At 46.7% G+C, this 22382-nt stretch overlaps 2 protein-coding genes across 3 annotated transcripts; both read right to left on the minus strand.

Annotated features, from left to right (window-relative positions):
* Nucleotides 1-3294: 3294 nt before the first annotated feature.
* On the minus strand, nt 3295-8599 carry eif4e2rs1 (eukaryotic translation initiation factor 4E family member 2 related sequence 1). The gene is made up of 7 exons (XM_047588279.1): nt 8456-8599; nt 7962-8049; nt 7565-7699; nt 5968-6072; nt 5710-5862; nt 3716-3852; nt 3295-3518 (listed from the first exon to the last, which is right to left on the minus strand). Exons 1-7 carry the CDS (start codon nt 8470-8472, stop codon nt 3479-3481), a joined length of 675 nt encoding a protein of 224 aa, XP_047444235.1. The 5' UTR covers nt 8473-8599; the 3' UTR covers nt 3295-3478.
* A 2431-nt stretch (nt 8600-11030) lies between these two features.
* Nucleotides 11031-21421, minus strand: LOC125009615 (TSC22 domain family protein 4-like). Of its 2 annotated transcripts, none has more exons than XM_047587703.1 (5): nt 20949-21421; nt 18800-19449; nt 17691-17824; nt 12092-12143; nt 11031-11478 (listed from the first exon to the last, which is right to left on the minus strand). In XM_047587703.1, the coding sequence occupies exons 2-5, from the start codon at nt 19415-19417 to the stop codon at nt 11320-11322; spliced, it is 963 nt and encodes a 320-aa protein (XP_047443659.1). In that variant the 5' UTR covers nt 19418-19449; nt 20949-21421; the 3' UTR covers nt 11031-11319. The 2 variants fall into 2 exon arrangements, with proteins under 2 accessions (XP_047443659.1, XP_047443666.1); XM_047587710.1 differs by lacking the exon at nt 20949-21421 and adding an exon at nt 20565-20932.
* Nucleotides 21422-22382: the final 961 nt, after the last annotated feature.

A 22382-nucleotide genomic window follows, 5' to 3' on the forward strand; every position in this document is an offset into this window, starting at 1 on the left:
CCTTGTTACCTGATAATGACGACATCTGAGTTTAAGACCAGAATATCAGAGTCCAGCAGCTTCTCCTCAGTTGAATAATAACCATGTGAACGTATGCCACCCCCTAGCCCCCAGTCCTCCTGAAAGAAACCAGGATCTGTCCTTCAATGGACCAGGACTGGTCAACATGTCTCAGAGTGATGCATTAGTGTCCAGGTCCAGGCTGGACCACTGTCCTCCAAGGTTTACACACCCTAACCCTTCAAGACCTCATGGGACAAAGGTCTACCTGTGGTTCCTAGAGGTTCTAGACTAGAATGGGGGGTAGACCCTCTCAGAACCCAGACTTTCGTCTTTGATAAAGCTGCTAGTTGGAGCCAGACTGAACCGTCCCTTAGTGACGTTGATATAGGCCTGGACTGCTGGGGGGGCGATGCACCGAGCACCGTTCCTCTAATTTTTTTTCTTTTAATTTCTTCTCTATTTCTACTCAAGCATTGTGTCCTGCTACTGTACAACATGTTACCTCTTGTCTTTCTCTCCACCTCCCTTCTCCTCCTCATCTAACCATCCTGTAACATCAGCATCTGTATCTGGAGTTAGTATCACCCTCAGATTCTACATGAACGCTTTAGTCACATGTATCTATGACATCAGTATGTTTATCTCTTCTCCTCCTCTTGTCTCTTTTTTTTTTCTGCCTCAAACAGACAGGTCTTGTGGTCACTCATGGTTCATGATCGTGGGTCCCGAGTTGGCCCCAGGTTTATCTGTTAATCCAGATTTGGATTACGTCCATCCTCAAGAGATCACAGCTCCCAGCTGGTCTGCAGCCAGGAATAGAGGGAGGATTAGACCTCCACTAACCTGCCTCCAGTGGCCTGGGATGGATTTGTTTAGTGTGACAGATAATAATAATAATAATAATAATAATAATAATAATAATAATGACAGATGTGTCAAAGTTCTGAAGAGGGAATGTTTTCTCATCATCTCCAGGAGATTCATCAGAATCAGGAGTCAGAAGGTCCAGCTCCCCCAGAGTCTCAGATTCACTTATTACTCTGCCCCAATGATGGACAATTTAAACTCCCAGTGAAGGAAGATGACTGGATGATACTTCGCCCAAAACTGGGAAACAATGTACGCCCAGAAATTTTCAGCTGCATGAATCTACGCATATGCTTGTTACTGCACACCTTTCCTGATTCATCCCAAATGAGTTGAGTACAGCTGCAGCTCCTGTTATTATGCTAATGAGTACAAACCTGTGGCTGGCTTTTACTAACCTTTGACTAAACAACAATGGAAAACACATCAGAAATGCCAAAACAATGAATAGAGTTTCAAAGAATGTAAATGTACAACTGATGTGCTTTATCAAAGGGCCACATCATCCGAGGGCCCGGGGGAAGCCAGTCTGGTCACAGTGACATAACGAAAACCATGGACCAGTGTGAGAACCGATCCCAGAGTGAGGCCCGTGGCTCAACACCATACTGACCCCAGTAGACCCCATCACAGAGCCACAACAGTTCCTCTACTATCCATCACATCCTAGAGACCTGCATCCTGCACATTGGTTTCTTTCATTAATCAGGATCCAGTATACTGAGTCCGGACCCCTAACTCCATGAGACCAAGAGAACCATTACCTACAGAGAACAAAAAGAACCAGAAGATGGGAGCACACCCCCAAGACTCCTCAGGACAGTCATCCAGTGGACTCAGACCCACAACTAGAGACCTGAGCTCACTGGTCAACTGTCAGCAGCAGTAAAAACCTGGCCATGGACCTAGATAGAATGCTGACTGTACAAAAGACCTGGGGAAAGACTTACTGTGGATGAAATATGGACCATGAGTTTGGTGCTGCTAAAACATGAAAGGAGAAATCGTCCGTCTGTCTGAAGAGAACTTGGACAATGATCCAGAACCCAGCATCTAGTCCACCTCTGAACGGATGGGGACCAACTACGTGAACTTAAGTCGTCCTGTGTTACACTTGAGTGTAACACAATATCACATGTGCAATACTACTTTGACACTTTAACTACAATGTCACTTTAAAAAAAAATATATATTTTTTTTTTAACCATGCCTCACTTTATTTATTTTATTTATTTGTCATACCTTATCTGCTGTTTTACAGTTTTATTTTATGTACCGCTCTTCGCCTTCCTAATTGCCCTTCGGGGATAAATCAAGTTTTTTCTGATTCCGATCTGATTCTGATTCAGGTCTGGATGTGTAGATGCTGCGGCCTGACCTTAAACAGGAGGTTGATGCTGAAGAACCCTCCAATGAGGCTGAACGACAACAACTCTGTAAAGACGAGAGGAACTAAACTCCTCCCTCTGAGGGAGGAACAACCAGGATCAGGTTTAGGAGAGGACCACTTCACCCCAGCACCATGGAGGACTGGAGTCTTGTACTCGTAGTCTACTTTGGATTTGGGTCATGCCAGTCAGTTTAACACATAACATGTGGGAAATAAGGATGCAGCCACCTTTGGGTTTAAATGGTTAAATAAGTGCTGAAATGCGGGAAGAATTATTGCTTTCAAATCCTTCTTGACTTCAGAAGATCTAAGAGAACATGGTACAGTGAACAAATGCGACTTTCAGGACTTCACATATTCTGTGTCACATATGTGTCATATATTCTCACGATGGCTCGTGTTTTCACTGTGCAACGCGCAAATCCACACAAAGTCCACTTTTGATACGTCCTGCCATGTGAAACAGTCAAAACATCTGGAGACTAAACACCTGGAGCCTAGACTTCACCTGGAGACTAGACATCTGGAGACTAGACTTCACCTGGAGACTAAACATCTGGAGACTAGACTTCACCTGGAGCCTAGACTTCACCTGGAGACTAGACTTCACCTGGAGCCTAGACTTCACCTGGAGACTAGACATCTGGAGACTAAACATCTGGAGACTAGACATCTGGAGACTAGACATCTGGAGACTAGACTTCACCTGGAGACTAAACACCTGGAGCCTAGACACCTGGAGACTAAAGATCTGGAGACTAAACATCTGGAGACTAAATGTCTGGAGACTAAACGTCTGGAACAGAAGGAGGCAGCTGCAGTCTTGAGTTGGGTCTCTGGAGACATCGGTGGGTTAAAGGTGGACATGAGGCCGTCTCTTCCCTAGAGACAGAGGCCGTCTCTTTAAACGTTGGAGTCCTTAAACGTCCTTCCTGTCTGGATGAGAATTATCGACCTGTAACTTCTGGGTGTTTCAACGTCGAACAACATGTGTTTCTTCTTCTGTGGTGAATGTGGATCAAACATTGACTTCATTACTCTAAAGAGTCCGTTTTGTTTATTTACACAAAAACACATCAAAGACACAAAGAACTGGTCAGAGACCACTCAGTCAATACCACAAACAATAAACCAGCGTCACTCCTCCACTGGCCAATCACAGAGCAGGGTGACACCAGCTCTTCCTGATTGGAAGGAGGACAGTCAGCTGATGTGTCCTCAGAGGGAAATCTTGGTGTTCCTGAAGCTCGAGTTGTCCCTGAAACAGTAGACACTGGTTTATCCAACAGAAATGATCTGAGTGTGTAGTTCATTAATTCACCAGTCAGTGCGTTTACATGCAGAGTTTAATGGAGCTATGCTCTAAGTTCTACTCTCTGACTACAGTCCTTGTCCCAGTTTACATGCAGCGCAAGAAAATCTAATAATAATACTAAGTTGATCTAGAGTTGGTACCTGAGGCTGTCATTGTGCGTCTTGTACTCCATGATGGTGTTAGCTGGAAGGTTGAGGACTCGTCTCAAAGTGTCTCTGATTCTGGACGTTGTTGTCTGGTCGTTGGACGTTCTGTTCCAAATGGACAAGATGTCCTCCTGACAGACAGAGACAGACAGAGAGTAGATCACTGGTCTATCAGACCTGACCAGATCCATAGTAATACTACCTTGTAGTAGTACTATCTTACTCCTCAGAGTGCGACGTTGCGGAGTTCTCCGAGTCAACTTATCTTTTTGCTATCTTCTACTTTTTACTCTTTTGTGCCGAGTTAAGGCACACACATCTAAGAGTATCTATGAACGGGCGACCTTACTACAGCTGAGAGAGCGCAGTCATCTCGGACTTTTTGACTCGAACATGCTGGAGTCATACCCAGAGCTAATACGCTACATGGACTCGACGCTAGCCCGGCCCCCGACAGGGAGCTCTCCCAAGAACAACAGGCCCAAGCGGAAGCGCGACAGACGGGGAGGATTGATCCGGCGCTTGGTTAGCAACAGAAGGCTTACCCATGCCCGAGGTGCCACTTTCCCAGACGGCCTCAACACCTTCTATCCTAGATGTGACGGGCTGAACATGGACTCTCCCTCATAAGCAACCTGTAACCCCATGGACGCTGTCTTTCAGGTGACACATGCAGGTCCTGAAGGCTCTGAAGAAGGTGAACCCCCACAAGGTGGTGGGACCTGATGGAGTGCACCCCAGAGTACTGAAGGCCTGTGGGGAACAACTATCTGGTGTGTACACTGACTTCTTCAATCTGTCACTATCCCAGGCTGTAGTTCCCCGTATTTTCAAGTCCTCCACTATTATACCAGTTGCCAAAAGACCAGACAGACCCACCCTGAACGACTACAGACCAGTGGCACTCACACCAGTCGCCATGAAGTGCCTACAAAAACTGGTTCTCACCCACATCAACAACAGACACTGTCGACTCACTCCAGTTTGCCTACCGCTCCAACTGTTCTACAGCCTCTCTTCATCAGAGGGACTGAGGTGGAGAGGGCTGACAGCTACAGATTCCTGGCACTGCAGGTTACATCTGACTGGAGCTGGACTCTGAACACCACAGCCACAGTGAAAAAAGGCTTAACTTCATCAGGCTGCTCAGGAAAGCTGGACTGAACTATCGCCCTCTCACCCAGGCCTACAGACGACTGGTAGAGAGCATCCTCACTGCATCACTGTCTGGTACAGAAACACCACCCAGGCAGAGAGGAAGGCTCTGCAAAGAGTCATAAAGGCCGCAGAGAGGATTATAGGGACAAAACTCCCTACCTTGGACTCCATGTACATGCAGCACTGTCAGAGAAGAGCAGAGGGAATCATCAGAGACTCACTCCACCCAGCTCACTCTCTGCTCAGACACAAACGCTGCACTTACAACCTGAGACGCAGCAGAGTGGACAGTATCACTGCACATACAACTCGCTTTTTCAATAGCTTCTTCTCCACAATAGTCAGACTGATGGCTAAACAAAACTGCTGAATAACAATACATGTACAATACTACCTCACTGTACCTGTGCAATATATATGACCCCTGCAACCCCGTCTATTTACATATTTATATTTATATATATACGTCTATATTAATATTTATAAATATTTATTACTCTGCACACCACCACCTTCTGTACAGCACATCTCCTTTTGTACATTTATACATATATATACATAAACAGCTATTTTTTATAATGTTACCTCACAACATCTTACCTGCTAATGTCATATATGTATATAGTCTCCACATCTGTCCTGTTACCTCTTTATATTTTATCTTCATCATTTTATTTTTCATATTCTCGTATTTTAAGTTTCTTTCTGTTGACCACAAGAGAGCCCTGCACAAGAATTCCAATGTGTCTGGACTGTGGTCTGTCACAAATGGCTAATAAAAATCTTGAATCTTGAATCCACTAGTAGTAGTACTAGTAGTACAGTGGTACCTGGAAGCGTATAGAGACCACGGCTCCACAGATCTCCTCCCCCACCATGAACTGTTCCCCCAACATGGCCAGAATGATGTTCTCCCAGAACCGACTGGCCAGACCTTTACGAAGACGGATGATCCACTTCCCCCCACTACGGTTGGACTCATCCTGGAAGACACCGGGGGGAGGACAGGAGAGGACAGAAGAGGACAGAGCTCAGACAATGAAGATATGACAGTGATACTACAGAGACTACATAGATCTAGTCTCTACCTCCCACATGGGTTTGATTCCCTCCTTGAACAGGTGGAAGTCGCTGTGTCCACTCAAGTCCCCGGGTCTGACCAGGTGACTGTAGAACTTCCAGAACTGCTCCACCTGAGGACGACACACATTAAATTAATACAAATAAGAACCTTGTCTAACCCTGTTTGTCTTTGGTTTGGACCAGTGGACATCAATCTAACAAAAGACACTGTGGACGGATCTGATCAGAGTCCACTGGATTATTTTCAGCTCATCGGGTCATGGGTTCAATAGTTCACCAGCTCACTAATAAACCAGGTAGTAAGAGTAGGGGAGTGGGGTTAGGGAAGGGGGGATTAGGGTAAGGGGGGTTAGGGTAGTGGGGGGTTAGGGAAGGGGGAATTAGGGTAAGGGGGCTTAGGGTAGTGGGGGGTTAGGGTAGGGGGGTTGGGGTAGAGGGGGTTAGGGTAGTGGGGTTAGGGTAGTGGGGGGTTAGGGTAGTGGGGTTAGGGTGTGGGTTAGGGTAGTGGGGTTAGGGTAAGGGGCGTTAGGGTAGTGGGATTAGGGTAGTGGGGTTAGGGTAAGGGGCGTAAGGGTAGGGGGGGTAGGGTAGTGGGGTTAGGGTTAGGGTTAGGGTAGTGGGGGGTTAGGGTAGTGGGGTTAGGGTTAGGGTTAGGGTAGTGGGGGGTTAGGGTAGTGGGGTTAGGGTTAGGGTTAGGGTAGTGGGGGGTTAGGGTAGTGGGGTTAGGGTAAGGGGCGTTAGGGTAGTGGGGTTAGGGTAAGGGGCGTAAGGGTAGGGGGGGTAGGGTAGTGGGGTTAGGGTGTGGGTTAGGGTAAGGGGGGTTAGGGTAGTGGGGTTAGGGTGGGGGGGTTAGGGTAGTGGGGTTAGGGTAAGGGGGGTTAGGGTAGTGGGGTTAGGGTGTGGGTTAGGGTAGGGGGGTTAGGGTAGTGGGGTTAGGGTGGGGGGGTTAGGGTAGTGGGTTAGGGTAAGGGGGGTTAGGGTAGTGGGGTTAGGGTGTGGGTTAGGGTAGGGGGGTTAGGGTAGTGGGGTTAGGGTAGGGGGGTTAGGGTAGTGGGATTAGGGTAAGGGGCGCTAGGGTAGTGGGGTTAGGGTAGGGGGGTTAGGGTAGTGGGGTTAGGGTGTGGGTTAGGGTAGTGGGGTTAGGGTAGTGGGGTTAGGGTAAGGGCCGTTAGGGTAGTGGGGTTAGGGTAGTGGGGTTAGGGTAGTGGGGTTAGGGTAGTGGGTTAGGGTGTGGGTTAGGGTAGTGGGGTTAGGGTAGTAGGGGGTTAGGGTAGTGGGGTTAGGGTAGGGGGGTTAGGGTTAGGGTTAGGGTAGTGGGGTTAGGGTAAGGGGGGTTAGGGGTAGTGGGGTTAGGGTAGGGGGGTTAGGGTTAGGGTTAGGGTAGTGGGGTTAGGGTAAGGGGGGTTAGGGTAGTGGGGTTAGGGTAGTGGGGTTAGGGTCGTGGGGGGTTAGGGTAGGGGGGTTAGGGTTGTGGGGTTAGGGTAAGGGGGTTAAGGTTAGGGAACACATTGTACCAGTAAATGTCCTCCATAAAATGTTTATACTAACACGTGTATGTGTGTTACAGTGTGTGTTACAGTGTGTGTTACAGTGTGTATTTACCGAAGCCACGGTGCCGATCTGTCGGATGTTTTGTTCGTAACTCAGAGAACTGGCCGGACGACTCGGAGTTCTTCTACTGTACCAGAACGTGTAGTTATACTGGAGAGGATGCTCACCTGCACCTGGACACACGGTCTACACACACACAGGTAGACACACACACACACACACACACAGGTAGACACACACACGCACAGGTAGACACACACACACACAGGTAGACACACACACACACAGGTCAATGGACAGACAGAGAGACAGATAGGTAGACAAACAGATAGGTAGACAAACAGAGAGGTAGACAAATAGAGAGACAGACAGAGAGACAGACAGAGAGACAGACAGACAAATAGAGAAACAGACATAGACAGACAGAGAGGTAGACAGGTGGTCTGACCTTGCGTCGGTTGTTGTTATTGTTGTTGGTCCCATCACTGTTGTCATGGTGACAGTCTGTCTCCTCCGTGTCCTCTTCGTCCCTCAGACTGGAACAGGAAGTGTCCAGATAAAACAACTCATCACGTGATCAACGAGTCAAATTTTAAATAAAGTTTAAACCGTCAGAAAGGCTTCAGCTAAATGTTTCATCAATGAAAAGAACCGGTTTAAATAAAGTTTCAACAAATGAAAAAGGAGTTGATGGAGGTTTAATTTAGAGCTTACATATGTTTAAAGAACCGGGTTAACGGGAACTTTAAATAAGGTTTAACTACTTTAAAAAAAAAAAACTGCTTAACGTTGAACTTTAAATAAAGTTTAAATCAATGAAACCGGAAGCTAGCAGTTAGCCGTTAGCCCTGAATGTTCCGGTGAGATCCAAGTATGGCCGGTTATCTACAGGTTATTTACCGGTTATCTACCGGTTATTTACCGGTTGAATTAGTCTCTTACCGCTCTAGTTGGTTCATGTCTCCTCCGTCTTCTATTTATTCCTCTGTAATTTTATTATTGACTCTATTTATCTACACCCGTCTCTACGCATGCGTCTCTGAGCTCACGGCTTCTACTACTGCGCAAGTGCGGAAGCAATGTACGGGAACGGAGAAGGGACAAACAGCACGGGTGTTTGCGCTTGGTTAAGAGAGGTCATATCGGGGTCTTCCACTAGATGGAGCCACAGCTCTAACGCGTTTCTGTTTGGATTGAAATGAACTGTATTTCAGATGTGTAGTTTATTTACGCTCATTCGCCCTGCGTGTAGTGATGTCATATGTCCCGACCAATCAAAGTAAATAATCCACACCTTCATCTCCAGAGGGGTATTGTACAAAACCAAGAGAAGGGATTAAGCCTGGATATGTAGGTTATCCTGGATGAATTTGGCTCCAAGTCGGTTGCACAAAAGCAGGATAACTTTATCCTGGACTAGTAACTGTGGTGGTTTATCTTCTGCAGCTAGCCTGCTCCAGACCAGGATCAGAACCAGGATCAGATTAATCCTGTGTTGGATCTGTTGTCAACACTGTGAGAAATGAATGTGTTTTACAGCACATAAGAACATAAGAAAGAGAGAAAAATGACAGAGAATTATGTATCACTACTTAAACATTACAGACAGAAGACGTCATTCTGACTTCTGTGTTTAGCTTCAACAATCTTTCTATTCATTCATTTGGTTTATTACTGTCAGACCGTATATTCCAATACTAATAAAGACTAGTTGATGAAGTTCTGTCAGAGTCTGATTAATATGTGGATCATTGCAGTTGATTAGATTTTCACTTTTAAAGATGCTGGAGTTGAAAGATGGTCTCTATTACAGCTGACGGGGGCAACATAGTTCACATATAGGTCCAACTCCCCATTCACCTGTTTCCTCTTCATGACGTCATATCTGTTTTATATCATATCTGTGTGATGTGTGGTGTGTATTTGTAAGAATCTTGGATATTATGAGTATGTAACAACATCACTGACTTTATATGAATCTGGACTAAATAAGCAGGAGATCAGTGACAGCGTCTCCTCATCTGCAGAGCTTCACTCCTCCTGCCACGTACATGCAGACGTGAATCAGACATTTACAGGACAAACCAAACCTGTTATTTAATAAAATGTACAGAACTAACTGGATCGTCTTCTAGTGCCTCCAAAAGTAAAACCGTGTCCCAGACGCTGCAAGAACATTCAGAGTCAGACAGTTTAATATCATCAAGTGTGTTTAATCTCTAGTAGAACTGAACCCCTTAAGAAGCTGCTGCTTCCTGTTGCTCAGACTGAGTCCATCACTGGCCCCTTTATTAAGATCCACTACCAGCCCCTCTGCTGGGGTCAGCTCCTGGTTGGGGGGTCAGCTCCTGGCTGGGGGGGTCAGCTCCTGGTTGGGGGATCAGCTCCTGGTTGGGGGGGTCAGCTCCTGGTTGGGGGGTCAGCTCCTGGTTGGGGGGGTCAGCTCCTGGTTGGGTGGTCAGCTCCTGGTTGGGGGGGTCAGCTCCTGGCTGCTGGGGTCAGCTCCTGGTTGGGGGGGTCAGCTCCTGGCTGCTGGGGTCAGCTCCTGGTTGGGGGATCAGCTCCTGGTTGGGGGGGTCAGCTCCTGGTTGGGGGGGTCAGCTCCTGGTTGGGGGATCAGCTCCTGGTTGGGGGATCAGCTCCTGGTTGGGGGGGTCAGCTCCTGGTTGGGGGATCAGCTCCTGGCTGGGTGGATCAGCTCCTGGCTGGGGGGGATCAGCTCCTGGCTGGGTGGATCAGCTCCTGGCTGGGTGGATCATCCCTGGTGTCAGTTTTATGTTCTATTTTTTTTTTTTACCGTTAAAACCAAACAGAAATACGTTGTCAGCAGAATCTTGTTGTGTTTGGTTTTCACCTGCTGCTCAGTCCTCAGTTTGTTATTTAAGATGATGAATGAAACAGAAACAATGTGTGAAAATAGACTCAATAGAACAGTAGATCATTTCTTTGAGCCTAATTATACCGTATATAACATGAGTAACATGTACTTCTATGAGTCATATTAAAGCTAAAACACTCTAATGGATTAATCAGCTCCACATCCTTTACCTGTAACTAGAACAGTTCCAGTGGAGAACAGTTTCTCAGTCGTACATGTTCAGGCTACTAACACATTAAACCGGTCCACTATTGTCTACCAGGCTTCTCTCTCCTTTTTAATTGCTCTGGTGTTGCCATTTGTTCCTATAATGTTCTTTAATTCTTCATATTGTCCAACCAGCAGCTCTGGTCCAGTGGTGGTGAAGTAGGACGCTCGTCCCTGATCCATTTTCCTATCGGTGATTCTGTGATCGGCCTCTTGGTCTTCTTTAGAATAACGTGAACACGCTCTTATCCTAACAATCCACTTCTGCTTTAATTAAACCACGTCTTTTTATCCTGACTCAGCAAACATGCAACCGATTAATCCAAGAAAGCACCAACCAGGTTTAGTCAAGCCGGACTTACTCACTTATCCCGGATGTCTTTATCTGACTTATGTGCAACATCCCCAGATACGTAAGCACAAGTCACCTGGTGTTAGTTTAGTTCTTTTATTAGTCTCCTCTTCACCACAATCATCATCATCATCATCATCATCATCATCTTCACCACAATCATCATCATCATCATCATCATCATCATCATCACCATCACCATCACCTTCATCATCATCATCATCTTCATCATCACCATCATCATCATCATCATCATCATCATCATCATCACATCACCTTCAGGGTCTTCAGGTTGTGTGTTTATTGTGTATGTTGTGGGTCAGGGTCTTCAGGTTGTGTGTTTATTGTGTATGTTGTGGGTCAGGATCTTCAGGTTGTGTGTTTATTGTGTATGTTGTGGGTCAGGGTCTTCAGGATGTCGTTCTCTCGTTCCAGCTGATGGTTTCTCTCCTGAAGGTCTCTGATCTGTTCTCTCAGGAGCTCCACCTCCTCCCTCACAGCCAACATCAGGTGACTCTTCACCAGGTCCTACACACAGACAGACAGACAGGTAGACAGGTAGACAGACAGGTAGACAGACAGGTAGACAGACAGACAGACAGACAGGTAGACAGACAGACAGACAGGTAGACAGGTAGACAGACAGGTAGACAGACAGACCGGTAGACAGACAGACAGACAGACAGACAGGTAGACAGACAGGTAGACAGACAGACCGGTAGACAGACAGGTAGACAGACAGGAAGACAGGTAGACAGACAGACAGGTAGACAGACAGACAAACAGACAGACAGGTAGACAGACAGACAGACAGACAGGTAGACAGACAGACAGACAGGAAGACAGACAAACAAGGAGACAGACAGACAGACAGACAAACAGGTAGACAGACAGACAGACAGACAGACAGACAGACAGGTAGACAGGTAGACAGACAGACAGGTAGACAGACAGACAGACAGACAGACAGGTAGACAGGTAGACAGACAGACAGGTAGACAGACAGACAGACAGACAGACAGGTAGACAGGTAGACAGACAGACAGGTAGACAGGTAGACAGGTAGACAGACAGACAGGTAGACAGCAGTTCAGTTCCACTGATCATTTTATTGTTAATTAACTGTTAGTTGTTTTCTCACCATGGCTCGTTCAATTTTGTTGTCAATGGCCATCAGACTGTTACTGGAAGTACTGCAAAGACAGAGAGACAGACAGGTGAGAGACAGACTTGTAGAGACCAACAGGTGAGAGACAGGCAGGTGAGAGACAGACAGGTGAGAGACAGACAGGTAGAGACAGGCACGTGGAGACAGGCAGGTAGAGACAGACAGGTGAGAGACGGAGACAGGTGAATGTACTGTAGAGGCTTGGTTACCTGTGACAAAACAACAGTAGTGTCATCAACTTGGCCTCGAAGCCCCGCCCAGTGGGAGGAACCCTGGCATGGTCTGATGAATGAGGGGGAGGGGCTAACTGAGTACTGTGAGTGGAGGGCGGAGTCAGAGGCCTGAGTTTGGTCCTGGTGCCCGGCCTTGACCCCCTGGATCCCTGACCTCTGACCTTTCTACCGTCCCTCAGCACAACAACTGACTCTGGTTGCTTAGCAACAAGCTGAAGCGACCTGAGGGGGAGGGGTGGGGTCGGAGGGGGACGCCTCCAAACATGGGGGGTGGAGCCCAAGATGGGACAGGACGTTTCCTGTCCTGTCCCATCCGAAATCATCTTTCTTTGTTAAGGTCCAGACTCTTGTTGTCCTTCGTTAAGGTCCAGACTCTTGTTGTCCTTCGTTAAGGTCCAGACTCTTGTTGTCTCTCGTTAAGATCCAGACTCTTGTTGTTGTCCTTCGTTAAGGTCCAGACTCTTGTTGTCCTTCGTTAAGATCCAGACTCTTGTTGTCCTTCGTTAAGATCCAGACTCTTGTTGTCCTTCGTTAAGGTCCAGACTCTTGTTGTCCTTCGTTAAGATCCAGACTCTTGTTGTCCCTCGTTAAGATCCAGACTCTTGTTGTCCTTCGTTAAGATCCAGACTCTTGTTGTCTCTCGTTAAGGTCCAGACTCTTGTTGTCCTTCGTTAAGGTCCAGACTCTTGTTGTCCTTCGTTAAGGTCCAGACTCTTGCTGTCCTTCGTTAAGATCCAGACTCTTGCTTTTGTCCCCAGTTAAGGTCCAGACTCTTGTTGTTGTCCTTCGTTAAGATCCAGACTCTTGCTGTTGTCCCCAGTTAAGGTACAGACTCTTGTTGTCCTTCGTTAAGGTCCAGACTCTTGTTGTCTCTCGTTAAGGTCCAGACTCTTGTTGTCCTTCGTTAAGAGTCAGACTCTTGTTGTCCCCAGTTAAGATCCAGACTCTTGTTGTTGTCCCTCGTTAAGATCCAGACTCTTGCTGTTGTCCCCAGTTAAGGTCCAGACTCTTGTTGTCCTTCGTTAAGGTCCAGACTCTTGTTGTCTCTCGTTAAGGTCCAGACTCTTGTTGTCCTTCGTTAAGAGTCAGACTCTTGTTGTCCCTCGTTAAGATCCAGACTCTTGCTGTTGTCCCCAGTTAAGACCCAGACTCTTGCTGTTGTCCCCAGTTAAGGTCCAGACTCTTGTTGTCTCTCGTTAAGATCCAGACTCTTGTTGTCCTTCGTTAAGAGTCAGACTCTTGTTGTCCCTCGTTAAGATCCAGACTCTTATTGTTGTCCCAAGTTAAGGTCCAAACTCTTGTTGTTGTCCTTCATTAAGATCCAAACTCTTGTTGTTGTCCTTCATTAAGATCCAGACTCTTGTTGTTGTCTCTCATTAAGATCCAGACTCTTGTTGTTGTCCCTGGTTAAGGTCCAGACTTTTATTGTCCTCCTAAGAGTCCCTCTTGTCCCTCCATTCAGGGACGGGGATCATCATCGCCTGCTGTGATTGGTTGATTCTCGGTAGAGTTCTCATCTAATCAGGAACTGTCTCAGAACGTCCAGATGTGGACTTCAACCTGACCCTCTGTGTGTCTCTGTGTGAGATATCAGGTTGTTATGGACCTGTCGTCTGTCCCACTCTGTCCCACTCACTCCGTCTCTGCCCTGTGATTGGCTGCTGTCTCATTCCAGCCTCCGCCCACTCAGTGTCCCAGCAAATGAGACGTTGCCTTCCAGCCCACTCTAACACAGAGCGTCCCTTTTTTGTTTGTCTCAATGTATCTATCAACCATATGGTTGTCCCCTGGACACCTACAGAGAAGTGGACATTAACCTGGGGACCATTAACATTAATGGTGCTCGCGCTGAAACAAAGACAGTGTCTCAGTAGAAACTGGATGTGAAGTTTGTTTAAGAGACTCACAGTGGCAGTAACGATGAGGGGGACAGGAGAAAGAGTGGAGGGGACAGGTTGTCCTCAGCCACAAACAGTCCAACGGTGTGTCCCACACGTTGTCTCTGGCTGGATTAGATCAGTTCTTTTTATTGTCCCAGTGGGTGTGACTGACCATTCACTGGTTCAGTGCTGCTTTTTTATCCAGAATGTGAAGATTGGAGGTGTCTACTGGCATTTTTACACAGCTCTACTAGAAGGAAGGGTTTTCACACAGGGAAGAGAAGTCAGACTTAGACTCAGAGTATAAACAATATGACCAGATCCCTTAAGGACCTGGGCCTCATTTATCCACCGTGCTGACGCACACATCCAGAGAGCGTGAGCACATTCTGATGCAAAGTCTGGCATTTATCAGTTTGTAGTTGTGCTTAGAAAAGTGTGTAAATTTACACACAACTCTGACCGTGCTACACACAAACTCTAGTGGCCGAACAGTGGAACTACACATCGAACCCATTGAGAGAGTCGCACTGTTAAGCAATGTCAAACTTCACGTTACCACATGTTGCCGGTCTCTTATAATAATGTTCAATCAGTAGTTTAACAGACACTTTGAATAAGTGACACAAACTATAAAAGACAACCTGAAAAGAAAAGTTGAAGTACACTACTATTGCTTATCTTGTGTTAAGGATTAGGGTTAGGGGATTAGGAGGATTTTGAGAACCGTGTGTTTTCAACGAGCATCTGATTTGTCCAACATCGCTTCCTCAAAAACATCCTGATGGATTTATGACGTATTTAAAACTCTTGATTTAAATCAAAGCCGGTGCTCATCTCCTGTCCTCCCTGGGATGTTTGGCCACCAGAACATTTCAGCGTGAGTTTGTATATGCGGCATTTCACAGCCGATGTCGGCAGTGGATGAAATCATTCCTCTGGCCTCAGTTTACATCCAGTTCTCATACAGACGTAACCAACAAGCCCAAATTAAACCTGAGTTTCGGGCCATTGCCGGATTCCCAAACATAATTTAGAGCCATAGATTGATCCACATCACAATGAATTCAGTTACGTGAACGGGGAAGGATTCATTCAATCAATAATGAGAGATGAAACTACGTATTGTAGAAACGCACTTCAGTGTAAACCTCAAAAACTGGTTCAGACTAGAGAGGATCAGACAGAGATTTTAGGTCAGTCCGGTAGCTGGTGTCTGGAATGTGAGATATTGTATTTTTCTTTATTTTAATTTGCTCTAATAAATTTATTTTTTCACATGCATCAATCTGTTTCAGCGGGTCATTTATTTGCAGTAAAGTATTTTCCATGTTGGTCAGATGATCCTTTATTTCATTTATGGATATGGTGGATCTTTTTTCTTCCAACTCCTCCATCACTTCCAGCTCCGGGGCACTGTAATGTAAATAACTGGAACCATGGAGGAGCCTGGTAGTTAAGAACAGGTGGATCTATCATCACCGATTACTTATCAGTGTGGGAGGACCGGTGTCCGCACGTTTGATAAATCCAGATTTTTTCGTACTTACACACATTATAAATTTCATTCCTCCGTCAGAATTTTGAACCTTTTCTACGCACGGTTTGATAAATGAGGCCCCTGGAGACTGAGGTACAGCACTGACTGAGCTGTACTGGAGACCAAGGACATGTTGAAGTCCTTACAGGTGAGAAGACGCCGACCTGTTGGGCATCACAGCAGAGGGAGCTTTAGTTCGGTCACGGTTCATGAGCGCCTCCATGATGGATGCCCCTTCCAGGTTCTTCTTCAGCCTGGAGAGCAGGAAAGTTAACAGCCTGCGATGTGATGACGGGTCGCCCACTGAAGCCACTGAGATCTGAAGGTACACGGTTTCATAAAGACCTTTTCAAAAGCGAGTCAGTGGAGGATCCAGAGTTGAAGTCGTCCTTTCTTACCTCAAGTCGGGGAATCATCGGATTCTCTGCTGTCAGCTGATCTGACTTCATAAGAGCTTCACGTGGCCCTCGTGAGTCTGGCTAATGTCAAGGCTCCAGGTACTGATGCTGACTGATGAAGACTTTCTGGCCCGTGTTGGCGAGGACATGCTGGAGGGATTCCAGGGGAGTTTCAGGAGTGGACTTTTACCTCAGAGCTGCAGAAGGGCTGCGATCACTGTGCTACCAAAGAAAAGGAAAACCTCTGGTCTGCGGCTGCAGGAGTCTGGGTTTTACCGAGGACTCTTTAGTGTGTGGAAGCTGCTACTGCTGAGGGAACCACTGGGTCAAGGAGGCCTCCTGAGCGCCCCCTCCTGGACAGGAGCAGCAGGGAGGAGGCCTCCTGAGCGCCCCCTCCAGAGCGCCCCCTCCTGGGCAGGAGCAGCAGGGAGGAGGCCTCCTGAGCGCCCCCTCCTGGGCGCCCCCTCCTGGGCAGGAGCAGCAGGGAGGAGGCCTCCTGAGCGCCCCCTCCTGGACAGGAGCAGCAGGGAGGAGGCCTCCTGAGCGCTGAGCATGTTGGAGTTCACTGGGCCTGGTCTACAGGAAACAGCAGGTCTGGTAGCTGGTCCGGGGTGGAGGTCTGCCTGTCTGTCTCTCTGTCTACCTGTCTGTCTGTCTCTCTGTCTACCTGTCTGTCTGCCTGTCTGTCTCTCTGTCCACCTGTCTGTCTGTCTCTCTATCTACCTGTCTACCTGTCTCTCTGTCCACCTGTCTACCTGTCTGTCTGTGTCTCAACCTGTCTCTCTCTCTGTCCACCTGTCTGTCTGTCTATTGGTCTACCTCTCTGTCCATCTGTCTGTGTCTCTACCTGTCTCTCTCTCTGTCCACCTGTCTGTCTGTCTCTCTGTCGACCTGCCTGTCTGCCTGTCTGTCTCTCTGTCCACCTGTCTGTCTGTCTCTCTATTTGTCTACCTGTCTCTCTGTCCACCTGTCTGTCTGTCTCTCTGTCTACCTGTCTGTCTGTCTCTCTGTCTACCTGTCTGTCTGCCTGTCTGTCTCTCTGTCCACCTGTCTGTCTGTCTCTCTATCTACCTGTCTACCTGTCTCTCTGTCCACCTGTCTACCTGTCTCTCTGTCCACCTGTCTACCTGTCTGTCTGTGTCTCAACCTGTCTCTCTCTCTGTCCACCTGTCTGTCTGTCTATTGGTCTACCTCTCTGTCCATCTGTCTGTGTCTCTACCTGTCTCTCTCTCTGTCCACCTGTCTGTCTGTCTCTCTGTCGACCTGCCTGTCTGCCTGTCTGTCTCTCTGTCCACCTGTCTGTCTGTCTCTCTATTTGTCTACCTGTCTCTCTGTCCACCTGTCTGTCTGTCTCTCTGTCTACCTGTCTGTCTGTGTCTCAACCTGTCTCTCTCTCTGTCCACCTGTCTGTCTGTCTATTGGTCTACCTCTCTGTCCATCCGTCTGTGTCTCTACCTGTCTCTCTCTCTGTCCACCTGTCTGTCTGTCTGATAATATAGTAAATGTAAATAAATAACTAACCTGTTGTCCCCCAGCAGGTCCATGGTGGATCGGTCCAGACCAACGTCAGCAGGGGTGTGAATGGGTGTCAGAGTGGGATGGTACAGTCCAGCAGGGGGGGAGCTGGGCTGAGAGTGAGACAGCCTGAGGACAGACTGACAGACAGACAGGTAGAGAGACAGGTAAAATGTGATGCAGAAAATAGTATCAGTACTAGTCAGTAATCAGTATCGGTAATATACCTGTCTGTCTACCTGTCTGTCTGTCTAAACGTCTACCTGTCTGTCTGTCTGTCTGTCTGTCTAAATGTCTACCTGTCTGTCTAAATGTCGACCTGTCTGTCTGTCTGTCTGTCTAAATGTCTACCTGTCTGACTGTCTGTCTGTCTGTCTAAATGTCTACCTGTCTGTCTGTCTGTCTAAATGTCTACCTGTCTGTCTAAATGTCTACCTGTCTGTCTGTCTGTCTAAATGTCTACCTGTCTGACTGTCTGTCTGTCTGTCTAAATGTCTACCTGTCTGTCTGTCTGTCTTTCTACCTGTCTGTCTGTCTGTCTGTCTAAATGTCTACCTGTCTGTCTGTCTGTCTGTCTACCTGTCTATCTACCGGTCTCTCTGTCTGTCTGTCTTTCTACCTATCTGTCTGTCTGTCTGTCTGTCTTTCTACCTGTCTGTTTGTCTATCTTAATGTCTACCTGTCTGTCTGTCTGTCTGTCTGTCTGTCTACCTGTCTATCTACCGGTCTCTCTACCTGTCTCTCTGTCTGTCTGTCTCTCTTCCTGTCTGTCTGTCTGTCTGTCTGTCTGTCTTTCTACCTATCTGTCTGTCTGTCTAAATGTCTAAATGTCTACATGTCTGTCTGTCTGTCTACCGGTCTTTCTACCTGTCTGTCTGTCTGTCTACCTGTCTGTTTGCCTGTCTGTCTAAATGTCTACCTGTCTCTCTACCTGTCTCTGTCTGTCTGTCTCTCTTCCTGTCTGTCTACGTGTCTCTGTCTGTCTACCTGTTTGTCTACCTGTCTTTCTACCTGTCTCTCTGTCTTTCTCTCTGTCTTTCTACCTGTCTGTCTGTCTAAATGTCTACCTGTCTGTCTACCTGTCTGTCTACCTGTCTGTCTGTCTGTCTTATTACCCGTCCTGCAGCATCAATGTCCAGACGAAGGGGCAGGGGGACGTGTCGTTGCCGTGGTGAAGGACGTGGAGGGGTGGAGTTTAGATCTTGCGCTGTCATTGGCTCCTCGCTGTCCAGGAGCCAGTTGTTGATTGGTTCTTTAAGTGTTGGAGACATCAGCCCCGCCCCCCTGACTCCTCCTCCTGGCGGAGCCAACAGGTGGGTGGCATCCTGGGAATGCACCCCCCCTCTGTCTTTGTCCCGACCAATAATCTCCAGGGACTCCAGTGAGTGGGCGTGTCTCATACTGTCCATCACCCTCCTAAGCCCCGCCCCTTTCCGTCGCTCTGTGACGTCCGTGCACATCCAGCGTCCACGTCGATACGACTCGCTCCGCCCACCACCACCGTCGGCCCCGCCCACTGCCAGCCTCACCACCCTGAACCTGGAGGAAGACCCCGCCCCCTGTCCAGTGGCATCGTGGGGAATGTATTTCCTCTTCAGAGAGGGCGTGGTCGGGTGGGAGGAGCTTCCCCTTGGGCTGCAGGAGGAGGAGGCGTCTGATTGGAGGACAGCCTCGTGTAACTCTGAGGTCACGCTGGTGATCTGGAAACCACTCCTCTTTTTACCTCCACTCATCCTCACAAACAAACAAACAACCAACCCAGACACTACACACACACACACACACACACAGCAGAGGGGTTAACGTGACCCTGAACAATATGCAACACTTACGACAAATACAAAAATATAACACACAATCTGTTGTAAGCAGGACAGACGTCACAGAGTTGGTTGACTTCCTGAAAACAACACAACCTGAACCAGTGGAGGAATTCACCACACGACAACAACCGCAAAGGACGTTTGGATTCTCCACAACTGTTCTCACATAAATGGACAAACCCTGTTTGGACATTTAACACATTCATTCATTCATTCATTCATTCATGTCAAAGCGCGACTGGTCAAGGTTAGAGTGAGACAGACGAGCCTCTGAACTGATCCTCCAGAGGCTCCGAACATTAGAACTTCATATATCTTCATATAATCTTTATATATTTTTATATAATCTCTATATAGCTTCATATTATCTTTATATAATCTTTATATATTTTCATATATCTTTATGTAATCTTTATATATTTTTATATAATTTTTATATATTTTCATATATCTTTATATATTTTTATATAATTTTTATGTATCTTTATATAATCTTTATATATCTTCATATATCTTTATATAATCTTTATATATTTTCATATTATCTTTATATATTTTCATATATCTTTATATAATCTTTATATATTTTTATATAATCTTTATATATTTTTATATATCTTTATATAATCTTTATATATTTTCATATATCTTTATAGAATCTTAATTTATCCTGATCTTCATATAATCCACAGACGTCGTCGTCAGTTCGTCTCGTTTCTTGGGTTTGAGAATAAGAATAAGAATCAAGGCGTTTCTCTGGTTTCCTTCATGACCAACATGTCACAACAACAACAAATCAAACTTCTACGTAAGAGACAACATCCAGGAACATTTTTCCGTGACTAGTTCAGTGTCTTTTCTCCTCGTACGGAGCCACAGCTCAGACTGTTTCTGTTCATGTCTTCTCGTCCACAGACGCTTCACTGTCTCCAGCAGCTGAACTTTTAATGCTCAACTTTAATCAAACTTTTTTTCTGTGTCATTTGTCCTTTAATCAAACAGCAAGACGCATCCTGTCCACCCTGTCCTCCAACAGGACGCCCCATGGTCTGATCACCTGTCTCATCTCACGTCCTGTCTGTTTCTCCGGTGTCTGTCTCTCGTCCTGAAGTCTTCGTCTCCAGATCATCTTTGTCTTTGCGTCCTGTTTCCTGTTTCCTCTGTTGCCTCAGTCTGCTGCCGGTTGCACAACGTCTTCATGATTGGTCCACAGAGGGCAACATCTGGCGAGGTGGCTACGCTAATCATGTTAGCTTCCCTATGATACAGGAGGATGATACCTGGATGATACCTGGATGGTATCAGCGGGGTCTATCGCGCCCTAACAAACCCTCTCACCTTTCAAACATCAGCTGCTGGGAGTCTGTGACGTCATAGACAGTTTACAAACTTTTAAAACAACAACACGACCTCTGACGTCATTATCCTAGTAAACACTCACGTTCACGCGCTGAGCTGAGGTCCTGATCTGGATCAGCTGACCGTGACGTCAGAGCCGAGCCTGGTGACACAATCGGTCCATTGTGCGTTAAAAGTCGGGGGCGCGCAAAGAAGTTTCAGAACTTTTCATCCTGAAAGTTTCTGTCCAGCTGCTCCTCTTCTTCTTCCTCTTCTTCTTCCTCTTCTTCCTCCTCTTCTTCCTCTTCTTCTTCCTCTTCCTCCTCTTCTTACTCTACCTCTTCTTCCTCCTCTCTACCTCCTCCTCCTCCTCTACTCAGCAGTCAGTGAACACGTCTTTACTCCTTCCTGGTTCGTTCGGATCCGGATCCGGGTTCGGGTCCGGGTCCGGGTCCGGTCTGGTCCGTATCTTTCTCTACTGTAGTGTAAGAGACTGGACGTGCGCGTGTCCGAGCCCAAAAACAGGGAAGCACGTGCACGTTGGTGTTTTTGACAAGGTGGCGCCTGCGCAGAGACGACGAAGGAGGTCCGGTGGGTGGAGTTAGCTTTGTAGCCCTGTCGACAACCCATCGTGACGTCACACATTGGGTTACTGAGGAGCGAGGAAAGTGGGCGGAGCCTGCTGTCACCATGTTGGATGTGCTTTACTCCGCCCAACTCTTCTATGCTAAGCTAAGAGCTAAGCTAGCCCATGCTAACCCTTAAGCATGAGTTATTGTAATGAATTATATTAATTTATTATGAAGTATATACTATACTGTATACTATGTACTAGTGTCTATGACGTCATTAATTAAAACACTAACTTGAGTTTTTTATTTTGGTCAACTCATTATACAAGTTAAAGTTGTTCTTTACAGGCTTTATTATATTTTTAAATATTTATTTATAGATTTTATTATATTTTTTATATATTATTTATAAGTTTTTATTATATTTTTTTATATACTTATTTATAGACCTACTGGTTGACTGGACCCTCAGGCATCTGTTTACTTTACCACCCTCTTATAACCTCAGCGCACGTCCAAAACTGATATAAAAAGATGTTTAACCCTTTAAATGCCGGTTTGGTTACTTGAAGTCGCTGATGTTTTCACGACATAAAACTAATGCTCTGCAGGCTGTAGGCTGTTGGCTGTAGACTATAGACTGTAGGCTGTAGTCTGTAGCCTGTATACTGTAGGCTGTTGACTGAAGGCTGTAGGCAGTTGTAGACTGTGGTCTGCAGACCGTAGGCTGTAGGCTGTAGGCTGTAGTCTATGGTCTGTAGACTGTAGACTATAGACTGTAGGCTGTTGGCTGTAGACTGTAGGCTGTGGACTATAGACTGTAGACTACAGACTGTAGACTACAGACTGTAGACTGTAGACTGTAGGCTGTAGACTGAAGGCTGTAGGCTCTAGCCTGTAGACTGTAGTCTGTAGGCTGTAGACTGTAGTCTGTAGACTGTAGGCTGTTGGCTGTAGACTATAGG

Source organism: Mugil cephalus, chromosome 1, assembly GCF_022458985.1.
Source record: "Mugil cephalus isolate CIBA_MC_2020 chromosome 1, CIBA_Mcephalus_1.1, whole genome shotgun sequence".
NCBI lineage: Eukaryota > Metazoa > Chordata > Actinopteri > Mugiliformes > Mugilidae > Mugil > Mugil cephalus.